The 27,965-nt window shown below is 40.4% G+C and overlaps 1 protein-coding gene across 1 annotated transcript in view; it reads right to left on the reverse strand.

The window, feature by feature from the left end:
- LOC126253218 (dnaJ homolog subfamily C member 16) overlaps nucleotides 1-27,965 on the reverse strand; it is a 158,219-nt gene that overhangs the window by 113,228 nt on the left and 17,026 nt on the right. The window contains exons 3-5 of the mRNA XM_049954403.1: nucleotides 22,875-23,077; nucleotides 22,464-22,744; nucleotides 22,203-22,383 (exon numbers count right to left, since the gene is read on the reverse strand). Of these exons, the coding sequence (XP_049810360.1) occupies nucleotides 22,203-22,383; nucleotides 22,464-22,744; nucleotides 22,875-23,077 (665 nt within the window). The remainder of the gene's footprint in view (nucleotides 1-22,202; nucleotides 22,384-22,463; nucleotides 22,745-22,874; nucleotides 23,078-27,965) is intronic.

Consider the following 27,965-nt stretch of genomic DNA (forward strand, 5'->3'; position numbering starts at 1 on the left):
CAACCAGGTGCCTGCTGTGATGGCTCATGCGCAGCAACGTTCACTGAGGAGACACTGCTGGTAGACACTTGGTTAATCTGAGTGGTCAGTTGCTCAACCAACTGCCCATCTATTCACTTATACACATCTCTGCAGCCGTCGGTCACCCCTGTCATCTATGGGCTGTGGCAGTTGCCTTGGCGCCATTTTGGACAGCACCCTTTTGCCATCATTGCATACGAGGGGGACCCAAAAATAACCGGAATTTCTTTCTAGAAAGCATATACTTTATTGTTTTCAAATACAACCTTAATCTCCTTCGAAGTACTCTCCATTAGCATTGATATATTTGTCCAAACGTTCATTCCAGTGTTCGAAGCACCTTTTAAATTTGTCCTCTTTGATACCTGCTAGTACTTTCATGACATTGTGTTTTACGTCTTCTATATCCGCGAAACGCTTCCCTCTCAAGTCTCTTTTCATCCTCGGGAATAGGAAGAAGTCAGAGAGTGCTAGACCCGGCGAATAGGGCGAGTGGGTCAAGGTAGTCGTCTTCGCTGAGGCCAAAAACTGGCGAACGCTGAGAGCCGTGTGCGCGGGAGTGTTGTCGTGATGCGGGAACCACACGCCAGAATCCCACAAAGACGTTTTCACGACAAACTTCTGCAAAGCCGTTTCATAACCTCCAAATAGAATTGTTGATTTACTGTCTGGTTTTCAGGAACAAATTCAGAGTTTACGATCCCTTCGATGTCAAAAAAAAAAAAAAAAAAAAAAAAAAAAAAAAAAAAAAAAAAACAGATCAACATAGTTTTCACATTCGATTTCACTTGTCGAGCTTTTTTTGGTCGAGGTGAGCCAGGTGACTTCCATTGTGATGACTGTTGTTTACTTTCTGGATCGTACCCATAGCACCATGACTCAGCACCTGTAATGATTTTGTTGAAAAAATGTGGATCATCTTTGAACGCGTGCTTCATTTCGAGATAGGCTTGAACGCGACGATCCCTTTGATCTCTGGTAAGAAGCTCTGGCATGAATTTTGCTGCCACTCTTCGCATCCCCAAATCGATGGTCAAGATGTGCTGAATTGAGCTCCAGGATAACCCGGACAAGTTCTCGAGTTGGTCGATTGTCCTGCGTCGATCTTCACTGATGATATCATGGATTGTGTTGACGTTGTCTTTGTTTCGAGCAGTGGAAAGTCGACCGGAACGGGGCTGATCTTCAACCACCATTTCTCCATTTTTAAGGCAAGAAAACCATTCGTATACTTGCGTTTTACTAAGAGCATGGTCTTTGTAGACTGTCTGAATCATCGCAACAGTTTCTGCTGTGTTCTTGCCGAGCAAGAAACAAAACTTCACTGCCGCATGTTGTTCGTAAGAACTAGCCATTTTCTCGTGTCACGTCTGCACTGTGCACACTCAAAGAACTGCCAAAGAAGTGTGGTTTCACATTTCTCACTGTTGGGTGACGCCGCGTGGCAGAATGACTCAGCAGAGCTCCTACTACAACCCTCTGGCGGCGCAACCTCCTACTATAAGTACACGATGTGCAGCATTACGATTCCGGTTACTGTTGGGTCCCCCTTCGCACTTTAGCCACGATGTAGGCGAACAGTTTACGAACTTAGCTGTTTTGGAAATACTACTACCCTTGGCCTGAAAGCCAATGATCAAGCCCTTCTGGACGTCTGCTAAATTGCTCATATCTGCTTTACGACGATTGCACTGTTTTCCGCATCCCCCAACATTATTTATATACAAGAAGAGAATAGAACCTTTTGAAATGTGGTGCTACAGAAGAATGCTGAAGATTAGATGGGTAGATCATGTAACTAATGAGGAGGTATTGAACAGAATTGGGGAGAAGAGGATTTTGCGGTACAACTTGATTAGAAGAAGGGATCGGTTGGCAGAACATGTTCTGAGACATCAAGGGATCACCAATTTAGTATTGGAGGGCACTGTGGAGGGTAAAAATCGTAGAGGGAGACCAAGAGATGAATACACTAAGCAGATTCAGAAGGATGTAGGTTGCGGTAGGTACTGGGAGATGAAGAAGCTTGCACAGGATAGAGTAGCATGGACAGCTGCATCAAATCAGTCTCTGGACTGAAGACCACAATAACAACAACAACAACAGCTACAGTGTGAGGCTACTTGCCATGAACATACATATCACTAGAGAGACAGAACAGAGGCTCAGATTGACAAAAGTTGGGAAAGGTATTATTCTTTTCAAAGGCCTACCCTAAAGTGATTGTGGGGAAACATAAAACATAATTATTTATGGTCAACAGAGAAATGAACATTATTCCTCCCAATCTGAGACCAACGCTCAACCACTGTGCCACCTATCTTGGTAATATTATTATTGTAATATGGCTAAAAACAACACGAGTGGCTATGATAGTGGAAGAGTAGTTGGTCAGCTTGATATGAGTCACAGCAACACCACCATTTTCAAATGTAATTAAGAGTTGCTAAGAGCGTTTTCTCATGACTGAAGGAAGTTCCTTGCAAGTGTAAAGAGAGTGGCAAAAGGTATTTTCTCATAACTAAATAAAGTAGCTTTTGGAGAAGGAACAGCTGTGAATATGACTGTGGAGGTTGTAGAAGGTATACAACACATGGTACACAGACCAACTAGTGAATTGGAACAAGTTTGTCACTGCTCCGCATATCCCTCTCCCTCTCTTTTTCATTTTCTCTTGGCTTGTACACTTTTAACTGATTTATTTAAACTTTGTGGATATGGACTTGTGAACAAATGCCTAAATTCAGAGATTAAATAATGAAACATCAAACTCATGAATAACTTATTTAAAAATGCAGTCACTGATTTATTCAAAGTATTTTGCATACAATGCAAATATGATGTATTAGCATCAAATTTGGGCAGTTTGTATGTATGTCTGTTCCTTGATATAAAAAAGTGACTATAGACTTCATTTTCCTTCTCATCTCATAGGTGACCTGTGAAGAACGCACAGTGTCCAGTAGAATGGCCAGATGGCAGCACAGTGTGTTTCAACAATCGCCACTAACTGCCACGCCAGACTACTGTGATGTACGGGACGTAATGATGGAGCTAACAGTACTGGACATTGACAATGTTCTACGATAAATCTCAGTTTACATTTTGAGATATTCCAAACACGATCTAGTGTGGAAGCAAAGAAGAACATACTGAATTGTGACAATTACAATGAGTCTTGAGCCATGGTCTAGGTGGGCATCATAATCAGTGTAAGAGCTACATGGTTGGAAGGATATGTTTGATTTTTCTGATGCATACTGGATACCTGTATAGGTTCCACTATCAGGTGGATGACAACTTCTATACCAATGTTCTTAACATAGTGATCAGTAAAAACATTAAGTGAGAGGAGTGACCTGCAAATTTTTCACATGTGAATTTCAAATAGCAAATGTGAGATGGAACATGTTGTACTTACATGATAGTAAGATCTTACCAATTTCAAGTTATAAAAAAATAATAGATATATTTTACAAAATCTCTGCAGAAATCAACTGTGAGGTCATCAATGCTAAATAACATTCAACACAAGAACACATACAATCTTTGTCAGGTGCAACAACGTTTTGTTAAGCATTTCTGGATTCAACAATGAGTTTTATGGTTCCCCCTACCCCACACCCTTTTTTTCCAAGCATGCGCCATACCGGCAGTAAATGGAATCAACGTATGTGTCAGTTGCAAAGTGGAGGAAGTACTTGAAAGAAAGCCAAGCAGTGTACTGAATTTTGTGATTGCATGTCAGAAGAATGTTGTTGTTGTCGTCGTCTTCAGTCCAAAGACTGGTTTGATGCAGCTCTCTGCTGCTCTATCCAGTACACGCCTCTTCATCTCCAAAGAACTACTGCAACCTACATCCTCCTGGATCTGCTTACTGTACTCATATCTTGGTCTCCCTTTACAGTTTTTAACCCCCACATTCCCTCCAGTACTAAACTGGTGATCCCTTGATGCCTCAGAATGTGTCCTGCCAACCGATCCCTTCTTTTAGTCAGGTTTCACCACAAATTTCTCTTCTTCCAAATTCTATTCAGAACCTCCTCATTAGTTACGTGATCTACCCATTCTTCTGTAGCACCACATTTCAAAAGCTTCTATTCTCTTCTTGTTTAAACTGTTTATCATCCATGTTTCACTTCCATCCACGGCCACACTCTATACAAATATTTTCAGAATAGACATCCTGACACTTACATCTATACTCGATGTTAACTAATTTCTCTTTTTCAGAAACGCTTTTCTTGCCATTGCCAGTCTACATATTATATCCTCTCTACTTTGGCCATCATCAGTTATTTTGCTCCACAAATAGCAAAACTCATCTACTGCTTTAAGTGTCTCATTTTCTAATGTAATCCCCTCAGCATCGCCTGATTTAATTTGACTACATTCCATTACCCTCATTTTGCTTTTGTTGATATTCCCCTTATATCCTCCTTTCAGGACACTGTCCATTCTGTTCAACTGCTCTTCTAGGTCCTTTGCAGTCTCTGACAGAATTACAATGTCATCGGCAACCCTCTAAGTTTTTTTTTTTTTTTTTTCTTCTCTGTGGATTTTAACTCCTATTTCAAAATTTTCTTTTCTTTCCTTTACTGCTTTACTATCTCATTGACAAATTTAGATAAAACTGGAACAGTGAAACGAGTGAGGAACTCAGCTAACACAATGTGAATACATTTGTCTCAAGACTAACTGAAACATCCTGGTCTTTCAGCAAGCAGTAATCAGTAAACACAAACTACAATGCTTTCGAATCAGAATTCATGAGTGTTTTCAATGAATGCTTCCCCTTCGTAACAGCATGTGACAAAAACTGTAAAAAGAACTCATGAATAACTGAAGGCATCAGGAGCCCAGTAGAAATTCATGGGTAACACAAGAGATATCAGTTTGATTGATGAAAGGAGAAAATATAAAAATGCAGTAAATAAGCAGGTGAAACGTAATACAAAAGACTAAAAAATGAGAGTGACAGGAAGTGCAAAATGGCTAAGCAGGAATAATCGAAGGACAAATATAAGAGTTTAAAAACACATATCACTAGGGGAAAGATAGAAGCCAACTGCAGAAAAATTAAAGCGGCCTTTGGAGAATAGGAACCACCTGTGTGAATATCAAGAGCTGAGATGGAAAATCAGTCTTAAGCAAAGGAGGGAAAGCTGAAAGATGGAAGGAGCATATAGGGGGTCTGCACAAGGAGATGTATTTGAGGGCAATATAACATAAATGGAAGAGGACATAAATGATTATGGGATGGGAGATATGATACTATGGGAAGAATTTGACAGAGACTGTATAAAAGGTGTAAGTCATAACAAGAGCTTGCAAGTAGACAAGATTACAGTACAACTTCAGATAGCCTTGGGAGAGCCAGCCATGACAAAACTCTTCCATCTGTGAGCAAGATGTATGAAATAGGCAAAATATCATCAGGCTTCAAGAAGAATGTAATAATTCCAATTCCAAGAAAGTAGTTGCTGACAGGTGGGAACATTACCGAATTGTCATTTTTGTAAGTCATTGTTGCAAAATACTAACATGAGTTCTTTACAGAAGAATGGAAAAACCGGTAGAAGCCGACCTCAGGGAAGATCACTTTGGATTCCGGAGAAATTTAGGAATGCACAAGGCAAAATGAAATGAGTTTGTGTCATCGTTAGCCGGGAGGCCCCATCCGGGGAAGTTCGGTCGCCGAGTGCAAGTCTTATTTCACTCAACGCGACATTGTGTGACTTGGGCGACAGGGATGAGCATGAAATGATAATGATGACAACACAACACCAAGTCCGCAAGCGGAGAAAATCTCCAAGACAGCAGTTACAAGAGTCGAGAGACATGAAAGTGAAGCAATGGTTGAGAAGGGAGTGACACAGGGTTGTAGTGTATCCCCGATTTTATTCAGTCAGTACATTGAGCAAGCAGTAGAGGAAAAAAAAAAAAAAATAAATAAATAAATAAATAAAAAATAAAAAAATGGAGTAGGAATTAAAGTTCAGGTATAAGAAATAAAAACTTTGGGGTTTGCTGATGACACTGTAATTCTGTCAGAGACAGTGAAGGACTTAAAAGAGCGGATGAATAAATTTGACAGTGTCTTGAAAGGAGGATATAAGATGAACGATGAACCTTGCCATTGGTGCGGATGCCTGCGGGCCTCTAGCAATATAGATAGCCATAACATAGGTGCAACCACAATGGAAGGGTATCTGTTGAGAGGCCAGACAAACATGTGGTTCCTGAAGAGGGACAGCAACCTTTTCAGTAGTTGCAGGGGCAACAGTCTGGACAATTGACTGAACTGCCCTTGTAACATCAACCAAAACGGCTTTGCTGTGCTGGTACTGCAAACAGCTGAAAGCAAGGGGAAACTACAGGCATAATTTTTCCAGAGGGAATGAAGCTTTCCTGTATGGTTAAATGATAATGGCATCCTCTTGGGTAAAATATTCTGGAGGTAAAATAGTCCCCCATTTGGTTCTCTGGGCAGGGACTTCACAGGAGGATGTTGTTATTAAGAGAAATAAAACTGGCGTTCTACGGATCGGAGTGTGGAATGTGAGATCCCTTAATCGTGCAGGTAGGTTGGAAAACTTAAAAAGGTAAATGAATAGGTTAAAATTAGATATAGTGGGATTTAGTGAAATTCAGTGGCAGGAGGAACAGGACTTCTGGTCTCGTGAATATAGGGCTATAAATACAAAATCAAATAGGGGTAATGCAGGAGTAGATTTAATAATGAATAAAAAAATAGGAACACAGATAAGCTACTACGAACAGCATAGTGAATGCATTATTGTAGCCAAGATATACACGAAGCCCACGCCTATCACAGTAGTACAAGTTTACAAGTTGCTATCCAAAATTTTCGGGACTGGTGCTGCTAGCTGTTGAAAACCTTACCTCTGGACCAATGGTCACCATCACCTTCGAAGTACAAGGCGTGTTTTTTAAGTAAGTACTGTTTTGAAATTTTAAAAAAGACGTGCTAAGATATCTCAATAATTTTACTTTTACATGAAAGCCTGTACCTTAATCTATGCACTGACGCCATTACAGTCTGATTCTTCCTTGTTTACATTGTGTACTGAGTGTTAAAGATGCCTCCGATAATCATGAGTCCCGCTGACTGTGAAGTATGGGCTGTTATAAGATTTCTTAGTGCCAAAGGCCTAAAAGCAATCGATATTCATCGTGAGATCTGTGCAGTTTATGGAGAAAACATTATGAATGATGGAATGGTAAGAAAGTGGGTGAGAGCATTTAAAGATGGCCGCACAAATGTGCATGATGAACAATGGAGTGGGCGTCCTTCGGTCGTTAATGAAAGTTTGGTGCAGGAAGCGGACAATAAGGTGAGAGAAAACAGACGCTTTACGATTTCCTCCTTGCGGGATGACTTTCCTAATGTTTCTCATACTGTTTTGTATGGCATTGTGACAGAGTACTTGAATTACCGAAAATTGTGTGCACGTTGGGTACCGAAAATGTTGACGGATGTGCACAAAACCAAATGTTTAGACAGTGCATTGACTTTCCTTGAGCGGTACCACGACGGTGATGATTTCTTAAGCCAAATTGTTACGGGCGATGAAACATGGGTGGCCTACGTCACACCAGAATCAAAGCAACAGTCCATGGAAAATGAGCAAGGGCATCGTCTTGCTGCAAGACAATGCCCATCCGCACATGACGAATCAGACCAAAGATCTCATCATATCTTTTTGATGGGAAACTCTAGATCATCCTCCGTACAGCCCCGATCTTGCGCCCAGTGACTACCATCTTTTCCTGCACTTGAAGAAACACCTGGGTGGTCAGCGTCTTCAAGACGATGATGAAGTCAAAACAATGGTGATGCAGTGGTTAAGAAGTCAGGCGGCAGAATTCTATAAGGAGGGTATTCAAAAACTGGTACAACGTCATGACAAGCGCCTCAATATTGACAGAAATTATGTAGAAAAGTATATTACGGTACAGGCTTTCATGTAAAAATAAAATTGAGATATCTTAGCATGTCTTTTTTTAATATCAAAACGGTACTTACTTAAAAAATACGCCTCGTAGTTCCCATCCATACGTACACACCAGTCCCAGTGCTTCTGCCAATGGTCAAGTGTTTCCTGGAAGTCCTGTTCTTTGAGGGTGTTGATCACCGCCAGTGATGCTTCTTGAATCCTCTCTAGAGTGTCGAACTGACGGCCTTTCAACTTGAGTTTCAGTTTTGGGATTAGCGCGAAGTCGCAAGGTGCCAAATCTGGCTAGTACGGTGGGTGGGGTACAACCGCCATGTTGTGACGCAGCAGCCAGTTCCCTTGACATCAAAGTTCGGGCAGTTGTCGCCGCTCGTTTTCACGGAGCCGTTGCAAAATGTCACAGTAGTATGCAGAATTCACTGTTTGGTTGGATGGGACGAATTCTTTGTGCACAATTCGCTTGGTATCAAAGAATATGATGGCCATGTTCTTCACTTTGCTCTTCACCTGTCTCGCTTTTTTGGGTCTTGGAGCGCCCGGGCTCTTCCACTGGGACGATTGTTGCGTTGTCTCTGGGTCATAACCGTAAATTCAGCTCTTGTCGCCAGTGATAACCCGTGACAAGAAGGTTGGATCATCAGATGCGGTCTGACAAAGATCTGTGCACACTTCAACATGCTGTGCCTTCTGATCAGCAGTCAGGACCCTTGGCACAAATTTTGCAGCAACACGATGCATGCCCAATTCGTCAGTTAACATTCGTTGATATGTCTCATAACCAATACCCACTTCAACTGCAAGGTCTTGAATGGTTCGAAGTCGATCCGCACAAACCAATTGTTGAAGTTGGGCAACAACGTCTGGCTATGTGCAGCTAATAGGCCTTCCAGTGTGAGCATCATCATCGACATCTATAAGGCCGGCCCTGAACCGAGCATGCCACTCACACACATATACAGCTCATGCTCCAAACACTTGTTGAATCATTGCAAGGGTCTCCGTAGCACTTTTCCCGAGACTCGCACAGAATTTGATACACACGCGCTGTTCTGTTAACGGATCCATCATAAAATTGCCACACACCAAACACAGAGTATTACGGAAATCACTGTGGACACGCAACATGTCCTTCCAGCTGAATGCCACTCTGCACACTGACTCATCAGATATGCAGCTCTTGCCACCTAGTGGTGCAAAGATCTACTACTCCTACTTTCCAGATGGCAGTACCAGTCCCGAAAATTCTGGGTTCCACCTCATATATGCCAGCTAGCTCCACAGATGATGAAGAGATTGAAGAAATGTATGATGAGATAAAAGAAATAGTTCAGATAGTTAAGGGAGATGAAGATATAATAGTCGTGGGGGACTGGAATTCAATAGCAGGAAAAGGAAGATAAGGAAAAGTAGTAGGTGAATATGGGCTCCAGGTAAGGAAAGAAAGAGGAAGCTGCCTGGTAGAATTTTGCACAGAGCATAACTTAATCATAGCTAACACTTGGTTTAAGAATCTTGAAAGAAGACTATACATGTGGAACAGACCTGGATACACTGCAAGGTTTAGTTTGATTACGTAATAGTAAGATAGAGGTTTAGAAACCAGGTTTTAAATCATAAGTCATTTCCAGGAGCAGATGTGGTCATTGACCACAATTAATTGGTTATGAACAGTAGATTAAAACTGAAGAAACTGCAAAAAGGTAGGGATTTAAGGAGATGGGACCTGGATAAACTGAAAGAACCAGAGATTGCAGAGTGTTTCGTAAGGAGCGTTAGGGAACAATTGACAAGAACAGGGGAAAGGAATATAGTAGAAGAAGAATGGGTAGCTTCCAGAGATGAAATAGTGGAGGCAACATAGGATTGGAATACTGACAGTAAAAAGTTGAGGGCTAGAAGAAATCTTTGGGTAACAGAAGAGTTATTGAAATTAATTGATGAAAGGAGAAAACATAAAAATGCAGTAAATGAAACAGGTGAAAAGGAATACAATTGCCTCAAAAATTCAATCGACAGGAAGTGCACAATGGCTAAGCAGGAATGGCTAGAGGACAAATGTAAGGATGTAGAAGCATGTATCACTAGGGGTAATATGGATACTGCCTACAAGAAAATTAAAGAGACCTTTGGACAAAAGAGAACCGCCTGTACGAATATCAACAGCTCAGAGGGAAAACTGATCCTAAACAAAGAGCGGAAAGCAGAAAGGTGGAAGGAGTATATATAAGGTCTATACAAGGGTGATATACTTGAGGGCAATGTTAGGGAAATGGACGAGGACATAGATGAAAATGAAATGGTAGATATAATACTGCGTGAGGAATTTGACAGAGCACTGAAAGACCTATGTTTAAACAAGGCCCAGGGAGTAGACAACATTCCCTCAGAACTACTGATAGCCGTGGGAGAGCCAGCCATGACGACAAAACTCTTCCATCTGGTGAGCAAGATGTATGAGACAGGCAAAATGCACTCCGGCCCTTTCTTCCTGGAATCTCAAATGTTTATCATCACCAGCTAAAGAAGACTATGTTCCATGATACAAAAGTGACTGCACTGAAGGTCGCGAATGAAAAATACAACCATCTGACAGAAGCATGTATTGCAAGAATAACTAACAATGACAGAATGCAGCCCTTCGAATTTGTCATTTTAGCGGAATGTAATCATAATGTCATTCTCCACAGAGCTTCTTGCAAGCATCACAAGCAATCATAGAATGTAGAAGATCAGAGCTCCAGACTGCTGAAGCTATTCCAACAAGTACATGTAACAAAGACTGCTCTGTGCAGCTGTTTGTTGCTGTTGAAGACATAATTATCCTGCCATGATCAATAATAAGTTTTCCAGTTGTCAATCAAGATGTACAGTTAAACTGTGAAAGGATGGGCTGTAATGAAGAAATATGCCTTGCTACCACTAAGACAATGCAGGGAACGAAGTTACTATCGAACGCAAATAGGATTTGGTCTGACTGAGGAACAATGTTGGCGAGTCTATTTTTGGATGCTTTCAAATCCAGAGTGGAGAAAAGACAGACCAAGCAGCCCATGGTAAAACACCTTATGAACACTGGAAATCATCCACCAATCAGCCAGAACTAGTATTGCCAGCTGAACAATGGATAATCCAAGGAAGTGGAAGAGATGCTACGAGATGACTTTGTTGGACTTCCACATAGTCCTTGGTCCTCTCCTGTGGCACACAGCATTTCTGTATTGACTACCAGTGACTGAACAATATCACAAGTAAAGATGTCTATCCATTATCAAACAATGGAAAATCCAGGATGTAATGTAACAATATTATGAGAAGGAAAGTGCTACTCACCATATAGCGGAGATGCTGAGTTGCAGATAGGCACAACAAAAAGATTTTAACACTTAAAGCTTTCGGCCTGGCCTTTGTCAACAATAGACACACATTGTGGTTTCAATTGCCTACGACTGCAGTTGTGTGTGTGTGTGTGTGTGTGTGTGTGTGTGTGTGTGTGTGTGTGTGTGTGTGTGTATGCGCGCGCGCGCACACACGTGCGTGCGGCACGCGCGCACCAGTATGTGTGTCTACTGTTGACAAAGGCCATTGGCTGAAAGCTTTAAGTGTGAAAATCTTTTTGTTGTGCCTATCTGCGACTCAGCATCTCCGCTATATGATGAGTAGCAACTTTCCTTCTCATAATGATGTCTATCCATTGCTGCACGCTAATGATACCCTAGAGTCTTGAAAGGAGCAAAGCATTTCTCTACTATGGACATGCACACAGGTTCCTGGAAAAACAAGGCTGAAAAGGCTGACCAGGAAAGGCCTGCCTTAATAGCTCCTGACATCCTCTAGGAGTTCAAATTTATGGTGAAATAGATAGCAGCAGATCTAAGCAAAATGCACAAAAATATTAAATTCACAGTTGAACATGAAACTAATAAAAGCATTAACTTTCTTGACCTGAAAATTTGCAATAGTAACAATAAATATCAAAAAATGGCATATTTCAGAACGATGCTACACCGAATTAAAAAAGTACCAATGAGTGACACAGATCAACAAAATTAAATCAATATAATTAAAACAGTTGCTCATAAGAATGGATATAAACCCACAATAATAGAAAAACTCCACAAAAAAATGCAGACAAAAACCACATATCCACTTCACAGCAGTCACTTCAAGCCAAATCAGTGTGCCACAGAAGCCAAACCTAAATATGCTACTCTCCCATACATAGGCCCACTTTCACACCAAATAGCAAACTTATTTAAAAAGAAAAATATCACAATCAGCTTTTCCACAAATAATAAATTACAACAAAAAGTAATCCATGATGTAAATACCTCCAAGAGTCCCTACCGTAAATCAGGAATATACAAACTCAAATGCGATACGTGCCCAAAATTATACATTGGCCAGACAGGCAGAAGTTTTGAAATTAGATACAAAGAACACATTGATGCTTTAAGATTTGGTAACGTGAACAAATCCGCATTTGCATCCCATATTGCTAAAGAAAACCATTAAAAATTTTACATCTAGCAGAAAAAGGAGCCACTATGAATATATTAGAAGAAATAGAAATTCACACACACAAAAACAGCACCCCAGACTATATCCTTAATGAACAAACAGAGTTAGCTAACACCCCTTTCCAGAAAAATTTCCAAAAATTATTTTCCAACCTCCAATGCAAATAATATTAGTACGCCTATCTGCAGATCAAGTAACAAATTTATATGTTACTATAATTCTCATGATGCTAAATGTAATTAAATAATATACTAATTTACCTATACATTACTATATATATACATTTTTAAAAAATTATAATTAATGTAACAATATCAACTCAAAAATTCAATGTCTCTGTACTAGTGTAAAAGGCATTACAGTTGTGTAAACGAATATATGATCCTTTCCAAACATAGGACATCATCGTCAAATGTTACGATATATCATAGCATCTTTGATACTCATATGTTTATAAGCTCTTTGTATGTATCAAAACATGTGGTGCGTGGTAGAAATCTTCTCAGCGACAAATCTAAAGTGATCAGTGAGAAAAAATTGTAAATTTGTGGCTGGTTGCTGTCTTAACACCATCAACATTTGTCTGTTAACAACTGTAGATTGCTGTCCAACTTGTCTGCCAAACCATTTATGTGTACAGAAAATAATAACAGTCCTATCACACTTCCCTGGGCCCACCTGATGATTCCCTTGTCTCTGATGAACAATTGTTGTCGAGAAAAATATATTGGGTTCTATTGCTTAAAAAGTATTTGAGCCACTCACATATCTGGGAACCTGTACCATATGTTTGTACCTTTGTTAACAGTCTGCAGAGCAGTACCATGTCAAATGCCTTTTGGTACTCTAGGAGTATGGGAACTGTCTGTTGCCCTTCATCCATAGTTTGCAGTGTATCATGAGTGTTAAATGCTTTCAATGCTAAGTGTTGTATTTCACTGATGACCAAGCTTTCACATTAGGTCTTGAGTAAGGTTAAGAAGTGACAATACGAACAAGAATATTCACTGATGGAGGACTCAAATCAGTTATTTGATTTTTCTGACAGCTGCCAACTCTGAGCAAAATAGTAGCGGTGTGGTTCTATAATGAGCTAAATTCAATATTATAAAAATTCTACATTTATATTGTTGGTAAAAGGGATGATTTTAATTAACACAGTACTGATAAGGAAAATTAAGCACATGTTAGTGACGGTAACGATGAATAGTCTTGCTGAACAACAACAACCAGCACCAACGCCACAGAATATTTTCAACAGTGGCATCCAAGTCACAGGGATTTGCAACTTCATCAAAAGTTCATTAAGAAGACTAAGAAAGTGTTTGTATTTGGCAGAAATTATATTCATTAAAATCCTTCTCAAGAGGCAAATTGACAATGTTTCGCAGAAAAATGTAGGAGACGTAGTTAAAAAAATATAGCACTACTTATAAAAGCAAAGCAACAAAACCAGGCAAAGACTTACCTCAATTTAATGGTAAATTTTAGAGTTTTCTTTTTTTTTTTTTTTTTTTTTTTTTTTACACTTTCATTACATAAGAGACATTCAGGGAAATTGGAATAGGAAACTTAATGGCAGCTCATGCAGCCATTGCAAGAATTATAAGTAAAGTTTGCAATAATTTTTGCAATCACATCTTGATGAAATAACTTTCAGTAAATCCACAGTCTCTCTTCGACCAGACTCAGAAAACATACCAAGATTCTAGTACCTTAGCTTTGCTGAAGAACTGTACCAACTTCAAAACAGGTGAAAACAAAATAAGCAATCTTAGTATTGAGAAACAACTGAAACATTGTTTTTACAGTTTCAGGCTTCTACCAATCATTTCCAATGGATAAAATAACACAATACACAAATAACAAGGCACTATGTTCTGACATAATTCCTATTAGATTTTGCATTGAATGTGTTTCTGAATTACTTCCTGTCCTACACAATCTCCTGACAATCTCCTTGGTAGCAAAGGATCCTGTGCAAGTGGAAAAAGAGATTAGGTGACTCATTTTTAATAATGTAAAACAATAGATGCATTAACTGAGACCAGTATCTCTAGCGTCCATGTGTTGCAGAATCCTACTGGAGTATATTATAAACTCCAGTGTTATAAAATTTTCCAAGAAAACAGAATCCCTCAAAGACTCTGATGTGTTCAGAAAAAAAAAAAATCATTTGTGTAAAACATGGATTACTTTTTCATCCTATATCTTGCAAAGAGTAGACACAGTTGAAAAGGTAGATTCCCTTTTTGATAGGTGTTCCCCGATGTACCATATTGTCAACTGAGATGACCATATGGAATATCTTCACAAATATGTACTAGCTGAAGAATTTTTCACTGTCAGAGTCTAATATGTTGCACTGCATAAAGTTTCAGCAGTAACATCAGATGTGCGCCACTGATACATAAAATAATCAATAAAATAATGTTCTCAGCACATACGAAGGATTTAACAGACAGGGCCAACAGATCTCTCTACGGCCAATATGAAAGCATAATGATCATGAAATTGTAAAGAAATGAAGAATAACTAAGACAGTACTTTCACTTCAGGTAACAAGTGGCAGCTCCCTTCAAATCTGCAGAAATAAAAGGTACTTCTCTTAACAAAAATAAAGAACCTAACAGTATATATACCAGGTGCCCCTCTGAGTCTTTGGGTGCATTTTGTCTAGTTTTTTGGCAGCTATTTGCAATTTTGTTTTTACGGTGTATAGCTGGAGTCACCCCAAACAAATACCGCTCATCACATCTTTTACGCAATGTTCAGTGAGGACAGAAATCGTCGATTTGTTTCACCGTTACACAAAAAATGATTTTTAAGGTGGAATCTGACATACTCATTCGATAGAATGGTCTGAAAGTAGTCTACTGTGATACTCATTTTACCAATATGGACAATGGCAAGCTGAAAAGTAATGCCTCTGAATTTTTTATGTGAAAATAATAAAAATTTTGTTTACATTCTACATCTTTATTCTTCATGTTTTCATATTTATTTCTCAACATATTCATCCAGGTCTGAGCATATTTCTCCCAATGAGAGACCAGTCTGTTGATACGATTACTGTAGAATGGCTGACTCTGTTGACAGGCCCACAACCTTACCTCTGCTTGCACTGTTTCAGCACTATCAAAGTGAAGTCCTTGAAGGTGTTTTGGAAATGGATGAAAATTGGATGTGGTTGGGACAGTATGGAGGATGACTGATGACAGCGAACCCAAGGCGTCAAACTGTTGCAGAGATTGTCTGTCGTCTGCCATTGTCATGCTGAAGGAGAGGGTGTTCCATGTCTGAACAAATGTTTTCTGCAGCAGTAACTCGATTACAACACACTGTTTTTTGCACAGTAGATTGTTTCGTTACGCACTGCCACAGTACATGCTACAATTCTGAGTCCTATAGTGGCAGAGGGCTGCAACTTGCATCAGCGAAGTGGGAAAGTCAACAGAGTAATATGCATGATGTTTAATACAACTGATATTGAGAAGAGAATAAGAAATTCGGAGGCCTTACTTTTCAGCACATCCTAATATTAACAGAGATAGCAAAACATGAAAAATAACCAGACTCCAGCAGCGACAGCACCACAACCCCAGTCTGTGCTGACTACTACCGCCATGCTGCAGCACTGGTCAGTTGACACTGGAGTACTGGTTACATTTCATGTTTTGCTATCTCTGTTAATACATATTGATAAAACAAATATCATACTAGACTGATCTGGAACCGATCTATCGAACGGGCAAATAAAATTCTGCTTTGAAAATCATTTTGTTTGTAACAGGAAACAAACTGACACTTTCTGCCGACACTAGGTATTGCATGAAAGATGTGATTAGCAGTATTTGTTTGTGCCTGTTAGGAGGGACAACCTGTGTAAATGATATACCTTCTAATGACAGATGATTCTCAAATATTTCTGTTTGCTGATGTTAGCTGGTAGCGAAGGATGTTGAGTGCAACATAGGCTACACATCAAATAGTAAAGTTCAAGACATAAGTTAATGGCTTCTAGAAAATAAATTGATGCCAAATCACATTAAGACTCAGTTTTAACAGTTTCTAACGTACAATTTAGCTAAAACTGGCATTCTGAACAAACAGATAGAGCATATGATTAGCCAGTCTGAATAATCTAAATTCCTATGTGCTCAGATATATTGTAAACTGTCATGAAAAGCCCAAATTCAGGATCTAGTTAAAAAAAACCTCAGTACTATTATATTTACAATTAGAGCTGAATCTGCAATAAGTGGTCATCCAACACAAAAATTAGTCTACTTCCCTTATTTTCATTTGCTTATAACATACAGCCCCCCATGAACCATGGACCTTGCCGTTGGTGGGGAGGCTTGCGTGCCTCAGCGATACAGATGGCCGTACCGTAGGTGCAACCACAACGGAGGGGTATCTGTTGAGAGGCCAGACAAACATGTGGTTCCTGAAGAGGGGCAGCAGCCTTTTCAGTAGTTGCAGGGGCAACAGTCTGGATGATTGACTGATCTGGCCTTGTAACATTAACCAAAACGGCCTTGCTGTGCTGGTACTGCGAACGGCTGAAAGCAAGGGGAAACTACAGCCGTAATTTTTCCCGAGGACATGCAGCTCTACTGTATGATTAAATGATGATGGCGTCCTCTTGGGTAAAATATTCCGGAGGTAAAATAGTCCCCCATTCGGATCTCCGGGCGGGGACTACTCAAGAGGACGTCGTTATCAGGAGAAAGAAAACTGGCGTTCTACGGATCGGAGCGTGGAATGTCAGATCACTTAATCGGGCAGGTAGGTTAGAAAATTTAAAAAGGGAAATGGATAGGTTAAAGTTAGATATAGTGGGAATTAGTGAAGTTCGGTGGCAGGAGGAACAAGACTTTTGGTCAGGTGATTACAGGGTTATAAATACAAAATCAAATAGGGGTAATGCAGGAGTGGGTTTAATAATGAATAAAAAAATAGGAGTGCGGGTTAGCTACCACAAACAGCATAGTGAACGCATTATTGTGGCCAAGATAGACACAAAGCCCATGCCTACTACAGTAGTACAAGTTTATATGCCAACTAGCTCTGCAGATGATGAAGAAATAGATGAAACGTATGACGAGATAAAAGAAATTATTCAGGTAGTGAAGGGAGACGAAAATTTAATAGTCATGGGTGACTGGAATTCGTCAGTAGGAAAAGGGAGAGAAGGAAACATAGTAGGTGAATATGGATTGGGGGGAAGGAATGAAAGAGGAAGCCGCCTTGTAGAATTTTGCACAGAGCATAACTTAATCATAGCCAACACTGGGTTCAAGAATCATGAAAGGAGGCTGTATACATGGAAGAAGCCAGGAGATACTGAAAGGTTTCAGATAGATTATATAATGGTAAGACAGAGATTTAGGAACCAGGTTTTAAACTGTAAGACATTTCCTGGGGCAGATGTGGATTCTGACCACAATCTATTGGTTATGAACTGCAGATTGAAACTGAAGAAACTGCAAAAAGGTGGGAATTTAAGGAGATGGGACCTGGATAAACTGAAAGAACCAGAGGTTGTAGAGAGTTTCAGGGAGAGCATAAGGGAACAATTGACAGGAATGGGGGAAAGAAATACAGTAGAAGAAGAATGGGTAGCTCTGAGGGATGAAGTGGTGAAGGCAGCAGACGATCAAGTAGGTAAAGACGAGGGCTAATAGAAATCCTTGGGTAACAGAAGAAATATTGAATTTAATTGATGAAAGGAGAAAATATAAAAATGCAGTAAATGAAGCAGGCAAAAAGGAATACAAACGTCTCAAAAATGAGATCAACAGGAAGTGCAAAATGGCTAAGCAGGGATGGCTAGAGGACAAATGTAAGGATGTAGAGGCTTGTCTCACTAGGGGTAAGATAGATACTGCCTACAGGAAAATTAAAGAGACCTTTGGAGAGAAGAGAACCACTTGTATGAATATCAAGAGCTCAGATGGAAACCCAGTTCTAAGCAAAGAAGGGAAGGTAGAAAGGTGGAAGGAGTATATAGAGGGTTTATACAAGGGAGATGTACTTGAGGACAATATTATGGAAATGGAAGAGGATGTAGATGAAGACGAAATGGGAGATAAGATACTGCGTGAAGAGTTTGACAGAGCACTGAAAGACCTGAGTCGAAACAAGGCCCCGGGAGTAGACAACATTCCACTAGAACTACTGATGGCCTCGGGAGAGCCAGTCATGACAAAACTCTACCATCTGGTGAGCACGATGTATGAGACAGGCGAAATACCCTCAGACTTCAAGAAGAATATAATAATTCCAATCCCAAAGAAAGCAGGTGTTGACAAATGTGAAAATTACCGAACTATCAGTTTAATAAGTCACAGCTGCAAAATACTAACGCGAATTCTTTACAGACGAATGGAAAAACTGGTAGAAGCGGACCTCGGGGAAGATCAGTTTGGATTCCGTAGGAATGTTGGAACACGTGAGGTAATACTGACCCTACGACTTATCTTGGAAGAAAGATTAAGAAAAGGCAAACCTACGTTTCTAGCATTTGTAGACTTAGAGAAAGCTTTTGACAATGTTGACTGGAATACTCTCTTTCAAATTCTGAAGGTGGCAGGGGTAAAATACAGGGAGCGAAAGGCTATTTACAATTTGTACAGAAACCAGATGGCAGTTATAAGAGTCGAGGGGCATGAAAGGGAAGCAGTGGTTGGGAAAGGAGTGAGACAGGGTTGTAGCCTCTCCCCGATGTTATTCAATCTGTATATTGAGCAAGCAGTAAAGGAAACAAAAGAAAAATTTGGAGTAGGTATTAAAATTCATGGAGAAGAAGTAAAAACTTTGAGGTTCGCCGATGACATTGTAATTCTGTCAGAGACAGCAAAGGACTTGGAAGAGCAGTTGAACGGAATGGACAGTGTCTTGAAAGGAGGATATAAGATGAACATCAACAAAAGCAAAACGAGGATAATGGAATGTAGTCAAATTAAGTCGGGTGATGCTGAGGGAATTAGATTAGGAAATGAGACACTTAAAGTAGTAAAGGAGTTTTGCTATTTAGGGAGTAAAATAACCGATGATGGTCGAAGTAGAGAGGATATAAAATGTAGACTGGCAATGGCAAGGAAAGCGTTTCTCAAGAAGAGAAATTTGTTAACATCGAGTATAGATTTAGGTGTGAGGAAGTCGTTTCTGAAAGTATTTGTATGGAGTGTAGCCATGTATGGAAGTGAGACATGGACGATAACTAGTTTGGACAAGAAGAGAATAGAAGCTTTCGAAATGTGGTGCTACAGAAGAATGCTGAAGATAAGGTGGGTAGATCACGTAACTAATGAGGAGGTATTGAATAGGATTGGAGAGAAGAGAAGTTTGTGGCACAACTTGACTAGAAGAAGGGATCGGTTGGTAGGACATGTTTTGAGGCATCAAGGGATCACAAATTTAGCATTGGAGGGCAGCGTGGAGGGTAAAAATCGTAGAGGGAGACCAAGAGATCAATACACTAAGCAGATTCAGAAGGATGTAGGTTGCAGTAGGTACTGGGAGATGAAGAAGCTTGCACAGGATAGAGTAGCATGGAGAGCTGCATCAAACCAGTCTCAGGACTGAAGACCACAACAACACATAACATACAGCATTGTATTCTGGGGTAACTCTTCCCATTCTCAAAGAATATTTTCAGCTCAGAAATGGACATTTTGGCAATATGCGATACAAGTTCATGAAGCTTCTGGAGACCCCTGTTCAGAACTCTGGGAATCCTTACATTGTCCTCTTAAAGCATTTTCTTTAAAGTTGCTGGTTATTAATAATAAGAGTTGATTCCTAAGAATTAGCAGCTTCCATTCAATTAGTACTAGGTAGAAATCCAATCTGCATTTGGGTCACATCTCCTTAACTTGGTTGGTTTGGGGGATTAAAGGGATCAGACTGCTACGGTCATCAGTCCCTTTTTCCAAAATTTCAAACACCCATACGGAATAAAAACGAACAATGGAAAAGACGGCAGACGACACAGGACAAGAAAGATTTAGACAGAGACTAGACAAAAGGAATTAAAATCACACAGAGCGTGACAGTGGTTGGCCGACCATAGATACAAAAAAGGAAAAGCCAACCACAGAGAAACACATTAAAAACTCAGTCTAAAATCGTAGGCCAAAGGCCAGACTCAATACAAAAAAGACAACCACTTAGATTAAGTGATAAAAGCCCCCTGCCCGAATAAAACGCAAAACTAAGCCTGTCATGGCAGTGTCATCTGTTAAAAGGGCAGGGAGCGTATCAGGCAGCGCAAATCTCCTTAACTCTTGCGCAGAAAGGTGTACAGTATTCTGCTGCATACATTGTCAATAAGCTACAAAAAGAACAAAAAATCTTAGCAGTAGTCCTTGCACTTTGAAATCTAAATTGGAGAATTTCTTCATAGGTCACCCCTTCTAATCTGTCTAAGAGATAATGGGAAAATTCAAGCAAATTCCTATGTCATATAGTTGATTTTGTGAATATATACTCAGCGGTCTGTCATTTCCAAAGCATTCATGTGAAATTTATTTTATTAATTATTAATTTTTCTGATGTAATTTCATGTACTGACTTGTTCCATGGACATTGGCTCCTTAATTTTATCCTATGAAACTAGACATGTAAACAAATAAAATTATTAGGAACACCAAATGTGTTACAGAAAACTTGACTTCAGGACATCTACAGTGGAGTAATATGATCAATGTAAATAAATGTTGCAAATTGCTTTCTGCTTGATGATGCTTGGCTACAATAGCCTAAGACTTTTCTTATGTACTTCAGTGTACCTACATTAACACATCTGTAACAACTTTTCAAATTACCTCCAAAATGAAATTACATTTCAGATCATTTTACTTACTCTGTATTATGTAGTCTTGTTTTTATGACGTGTTCTACATCCTTGACAATATATCTAGATGACAAAATGCATATCCAATCCCACGTATAAGGGAAATGGGAGAGATTGAGGTGTGTGAAAAGGTGTAGGGTGTCCCTCCTTCCTTGTTCTACATGTTAATGGGGTAGGGCAGGGTTAACACTAGCAAGAAGTACTCTTCACCAAGCACTGAAGAGTGGCTCGTGGAGAGTATACGTAGCAACAGGTGAATATGTAAGCATGTGTGAATGAACTACATACATTACGAAAAAGGAAGCAGTCTACTTCCATTTGGACGACAGATGCTGTACAGGATTGGGGAAACAGTGTTTGTTCAAAATAGTGAGCTAGTGTTTTTATATTCTCCGGTTTTAATATGTGTGATTCTATTATAACTGTGCAGCCTGACTTCTGTTGACACTCTGACATTGCAGTTTTAACTCCCAAGATAATTGGGGTTGTACTGCACCTTTAAGGAGACAGAATGCTTGTTCATCAAAAAAATGCTTAGACTGTCCACACACATCAGATATTGGGTACATTTGACAACAGGAAATAAAAAATCTGTGGGGCAATGAACAGAAATTTGTGTACACTGTCCCATACCTTGCCTGACAATGATTTTTCAAAACATTTCATATTCAATAAAGAACTGTGTCATCAAAATTTTTTCATGGTTGTAATTTATATGAAAATTATACCCTTACATATCATTTGTGACACACAGAAAATCAATTTAAATAATATCTACTGAACTAACTTCACATCAGGTTGTAGTTTTAAATGACACTTACCCAAATGCGACACGTTCCCTGTAGAAAAATGCCATTAATAGGTACCGTAACCTCACTGAATCGTGGCGCTCAAATATAAGTGCTCTAACTCTGTTGTCTTTCCAGCCACTCAGAAATAAGGAGACTGTTTCATCTTCAACTGGCTGAACTAATCGATATGGAAATCTACTTCTCACAAATTCTGAAAATATTTTTGGAATTATGAAACAATGTTAGCTTTTTTTAATGATACACAGATATTAATAATTTTCTGGTTCTTACCAACAATTTTTTGAACACTAAAAAGTGAGTCTCTATAAATACTAGCTGTTCCATCCAACAGTACAACAAGGGTAGGCAGTGTATGAATGCCAATTTTTTTTGTCAGCATTGGTTCATTTTCTGAATGAACTGTAACAATGCCAAATCCTAATGGCTCCAATTCTTCTATTAATCTTCTCCATACTGGCTCCACTTGCAGACAAGCAAAGCACCAATCCGAGTAGAACATTACAAGATATGGAATTCTGAAACTCTTTGGTACAATTTTGTTCTCAAAAGCCCTGAAAATTGATATAAAATTAGAATAAAAGATGGAAATATTTGTGAACAATAAACTGTACAAAATTACAAATAATAAAAAACACTGATAGTATAAAATTGTAGATGATGAGTTCCCTGAAGAGCACTTACCGAGTTGTGACACTAAGCTGATGAAATGTAGTGATGTCACGATCCTGAAATTGAAATTTAAAACTACCTCCATGAGTGCCAAAGAGATCATCAAATGGGTCCCTTCGATACTGACTATAATCACGTTTCGGACGTAGAGGTGGAGTTTCTTCCGTTATTCCAAAATTGTCATACTTCTTTCTTCGTTCAGGATCAGTTAAAAGCTTAATGGAAGGAAATAAAATATCACTATGCTGACTATTATAATATTTATAAACATTTAATTACAGCATATGGTACACTTGTCCATCTCTAAAACATTAATACTAAAGATCTTCATTGAACTTGTGTCCGCAGCCCCGACAAACTGTTTGCATGACCTGATACTGCCTGTAGCTGTTATTTTTTCTTTATTTGTATACAACTGTGCAAATCCAGACAAGGCCTTTTTTAAATAACTGTACAAAAATTCAATGATGGCACAAATGGCATAATGTCAGTTACCTGGGAGTCCTCATCTTCTTCCACTGTGACTATGTTACAGATTTAAATATAAATTTTCTTTTAACTTAACAAAGAGGGTGGGGAGAGGGGAAGAATTTCAAACAAGTTTGTTCTTTGCTGTATTCATTTAATTAGCAACCTTAATTGACAACTGTTGCAGAAAACTTACTGTCACTAAAAAACAGGATGGGGCGTAGGGCCAGATCAATGGCTACTCCCAGCTGCCTTTCTCTATTTACTTATAAACATCTGCAAGTATCGCTTGGAATAAGAGACACTGGATTATTAAAACAGCATTTTCTGGTAGGGAATGAAACTGAATATAACAAATTACCCAAGAACATGGAAAAGTTTACTAAAACAAGTAAGGCATTCTATGTAATCAAAGATTATTTGGAAGATTCAGATTTTTAATGGTCCTTAATGAAAGGGGGTTACTAAACACCTTGTCACATTACAATACTGTAACACTTCTGCAAGAAAATCATATGCCAAGATCTACAGCGCATGACAGTAATGTCTTGTCATTGTTCTGAGTTCAACATCTCACTCAGCATGGGCAGATGATGACTCAGTTTTTCAGGTGGACTGAGGGGAGAACATACATCTACATCTACCTAAATGCATACACCTATACTCCAGTAGCCATCTCAGGGTGCATAGCAGAGGGTACTTTGTATACCACTGCCACTTTCCCATTTTCTGTTCCACTTGTGAGTCGTTTCCAAGAAGAGTGATTACTGGTAAGCCTCCATGTTGCCTCGAATTTTATTTTCACTGTCTTTTTGCAAGATATATGTAGGAGCAAGTAATATACTGGTTAACTCTTACACATGAGTACATTCTCGGAAATTTAACAGCAACCACACCCCGATGTAGAATGCCTTTCTTGTAACATCTGCCACTGGAGCTGGCTAAGCATTTTCATGACATTTCTGCACTTACTAAACAAACCTGTAACGAAACATGCTGCTCTTCTTTGGTCTTCTCAATTTCCTCTATCAATCCTATCTGGTACAGATCCAAGACTGATAAGCAACATTCAAGTATTGATCAAATGAGGTTTTTGTAAGCTACCTCCTTTGCTGATGGACTACATTTCTTGAGGATTCTTCCAATGAATCTGTCTGGCATCTGCTTTACCCACAATTAATTTTAAGTGATTCTTCCACTTCAAACTGCTCCACACACATACTCCTAGATATTTTATGGAAGTAACTGTTGCTAGTGACTGTTTTGCAATAGTGTAATCAAACAATAACATATCTTTTGTCTACAGACATGCAATATTTTACATTTAAACAATGGAAAGTGCAGGTTGGAATGTCAACAATTTTGAAAAGGATTGATTTCTACTCAGTGTAAAGATGACACATTGAGCTGCAGACAGGCACACTGAACAGACTGTTACATGCTAAGCTTTTGGCCAAATCATTTTTCAAAAAGGAAAGGGAGGTGCATACACATTCAGACACCTCACACAAAGATAACCAATATCTCTGGTAGCTCTAGCTGGACTGCAGCTTTTGCATTGAATGAAAGCAGCAATCAGGAGTGAGGAAGGGCGGAGAGAAGAGCGCTGTCTTGAAGAGTATGCAGGGACGTGAATGGGGCAGGAAAAGGCTGCATGAGACAGTGTCAGGACTGTGGGGAATGGAATGGGAGCGGGGCAAGCAGTGGAACAGAAGAGGAGCAACGATGGGAAAAGACTGGTGGATGCGTTAGGAGAGTGTGAGAACAAGGAGGGTGAGGGTACATGAACTGGTAAGCAGTTACAGGACAGATGCGGTGGAAACTGCTGAGTGGAGGGTGTGGGAACTGTAGATTATTGTAGTTGAGGCTGAGATAATTTCACGAGCAGAGAATGTGTTCTAAAGATAACTCCTGTTTGTGCAGTTCAGAAAAGCTGGTGTTGAAGGGGAGGATCCAGATGGCCTGGATTGTGAAGCAGCCATTAAAATCAAGCATATTATGTTCAGCTGCAAGTGTCACAGGCTGGTCCTCTCCACTCTTTGCACAGTTTGGCAGTGGTTTGTACCAATATAAAAACATATGCAATGATTGCAGCAGAGCTGGTAAACGACATGGCTGCTTTCACATGTGACCCAGCTTCTGATGGGGGTAGGATGAGTAGACCACATAACAACGAGCAAGGACACCACAAATACTTGGGCAGATGTACAAGGAAAATTACATTAAGCTTACAACAGATCATGGCCCCTATAGACTCTGACCACTGATGTGCCTCTTGCCAATAATGTCAGCAAGTCCCACACATAGCTTGTACTGCCTGCATAAATGGCAATTAGTCACCCCACCAAATTACAATATTTAGACGTGACTGGCTGCAAAGTGTGGCCTTTACAATTCCCTCTACACTGAAAACAAGTTGCAGGTTTCTCAAACAGCACTTGCAAATTCCTATGCACCTCAGTCCAATCCACCATTACCATACACAAGAGCAACACACACACACACACACACACACACACACACACACACACACAAAAAAAAGGCCCATTCACCAAACATGTACTGTTCAAACCACATCCAGAGCTGATGACTACTTTGCAGCCGCAGTGTCCTCTTGACAAATGGCAACAGCTGATGTTGCAGAAGACTCTTCTGAGACCAGATTGTTGATGTTAGGTGGTTATCACAACAGAGACAGAGGAAATGGCTTTTCAGGATGAAGCACTGCTTCCTTTATCCGCAAATGGGTTGACAGTGGTGGCGGTGATGATTGGAATCAAGTGGTCGACTGCTAGTGAGACATCCCTGGATGAACTGGACTTCCAGCCATTTTAGGTACACAGGTATTGTTGCTGCTGGAGTGAACATTGTTGGCCTCAGAATGGCACAGCTAGCCACAGAAAGTGAGCAACCCACCACCAGCATGACTGCTTTGACAGCTGTGTGCATAGGCAGTGTCACCTAGTGATGTCAACAAGATGTCAGTGGCTGACAGAGAGACTATGCACCACAGCTGGTGAACGGCAGCCATGTCCATGCTGCATGCTCACCTCGAGCTGCAGAATATAGTACAAGGATGAATGGTACTCAAACTGTAAGCACCACCACACCTGACATCAAAGGTGTGTGCCCACTCTGGGTGACGGTCAGTGACAAAGTGGTTCACAAGGATCAGAGTGCAGCGACATACCAGTTGGTTGGTTGGTTTATTTGGGGGAGGGAACCAAACAGTGATGTCATCGGTCCCATTGAATTTGGGAAGTAGGGGGAAGGAAGTCAGCCGTGCCCATTCAAAGGGACCATCCCAGCATTTGCCTGAAGTGATTTAGAGAAATCACAGAAAACCTAAATCAGAATGGCCGGACACGGGGTTTGAACCTTCATTCTCCCAAATGCGAGTCCAATGTGCTAACCACTGCACCACCTCGCTCTGTAACAAACCAGTCCAGACTTGAACACACATCCCAGCAGGGAAGTGGTCACCCTCTGGAAGTAGTCACCTGGTAGGTGATTTCCGCTGTGTGAAGACTCCAGGTGGTCCACACACGATCTTCTGCTCTTGTGGAAGCCTGTACGTTGCGGAGTCTTAGTCCAGAGGGAAGGACAGCAGAATATGGGGGGGGGGAGTGGGGGGGGGGGAGAAACAGTCCTGCCTGGCGGAGCTCCAGTGACTAGAAGGTGGCAGGACAAGCCTGCAAGGGGTGTTGTTGAGAGGCAGTGGCATAGGGAATGGGATGAGAGGAGGGGTGGTGGAAAGGAAGAGGAGCAGAGAGGGGAAGAGTGTTGGGTGCACTGGCGGAGAGGGGACATGAATTACGTGGAGTTTATAGGACAGGGGTCAGAAACAGTTGGGTGGAGGGTGTGGGAACATCAGGTTATTGTAGATTGAGTTCAGGATAATTTTGGGAGTGGAGAATGCTTGTAAAGATTACTCCCGTATGTTCAGTTCCAGATACCTCGTGGTTGTGGGGAGGATCCAGATGGTCTGGATTGTGAAGCAGCCATTAAAATCAAGCAAGCTATGTATAGCTGCATGTCGTGTCACGAGGTGACCTAGCAAGCTCTAGGCACAGTTTGGTGGTAGCCATTCTTTCTGGTGGACAGCTGGTTGGGTAGTCGTACCGGTACAAAAGGATGTGAAGTGACTGCAACTGCAGTATATGGCATGGCTGCTTTTGCAGGTGGCCCGGACTCTGATAGGACAGGATAACCCTGTGTCAGGACTGGAATAGGCAGTGCTGGGTGAGTGGATTGGGCAGGTCTTGCACGTAGGTCTTCCACAGGTGTGTGTCTGAAGGTCTTTGTGAGACCTTCAGCATACTGGGAAAGGGAGTACTTGTCATTGCAGATAGATACATCATACCCCAGGCAGTGTGGAAGGGATTTTTTGGTGTGGAAGGGATGTGGATGGAGCCAACACAGAGCAGGAGGTGAAGTCGAGGAAAGTGGTATACTGAGTTCAGAAGGACCAGGGGAAGCGGATAGGAGAAAAGGTTGCAAAGGAATGAGGATAGGTTTCTTAGCCCTGAGTTCAGATCATGAAGATATCAATGAACCTGAACCAGACCGCAATTTTGGGCTTTTGGGAGGCTAGGAAGGTTTCCTCTACATGGCCCAAAAACATGTTTGTGTCGG

This window comes from Schistocerca nitens, chromosome 4, assembly GCF_023898315.1.
Source record: "Schistocerca nitens isolate TAMUIC-IGC-003100 chromosome 4, iqSchNite1.1, whole genome shotgun sequence".
Taxonomy (NCBI): domain Eukaryota; kingdom Metazoa; phylum Arthropoda; class Insecta; order Orthoptera; family Acrididae; genus Schistocerca; species Schistocerca nitens.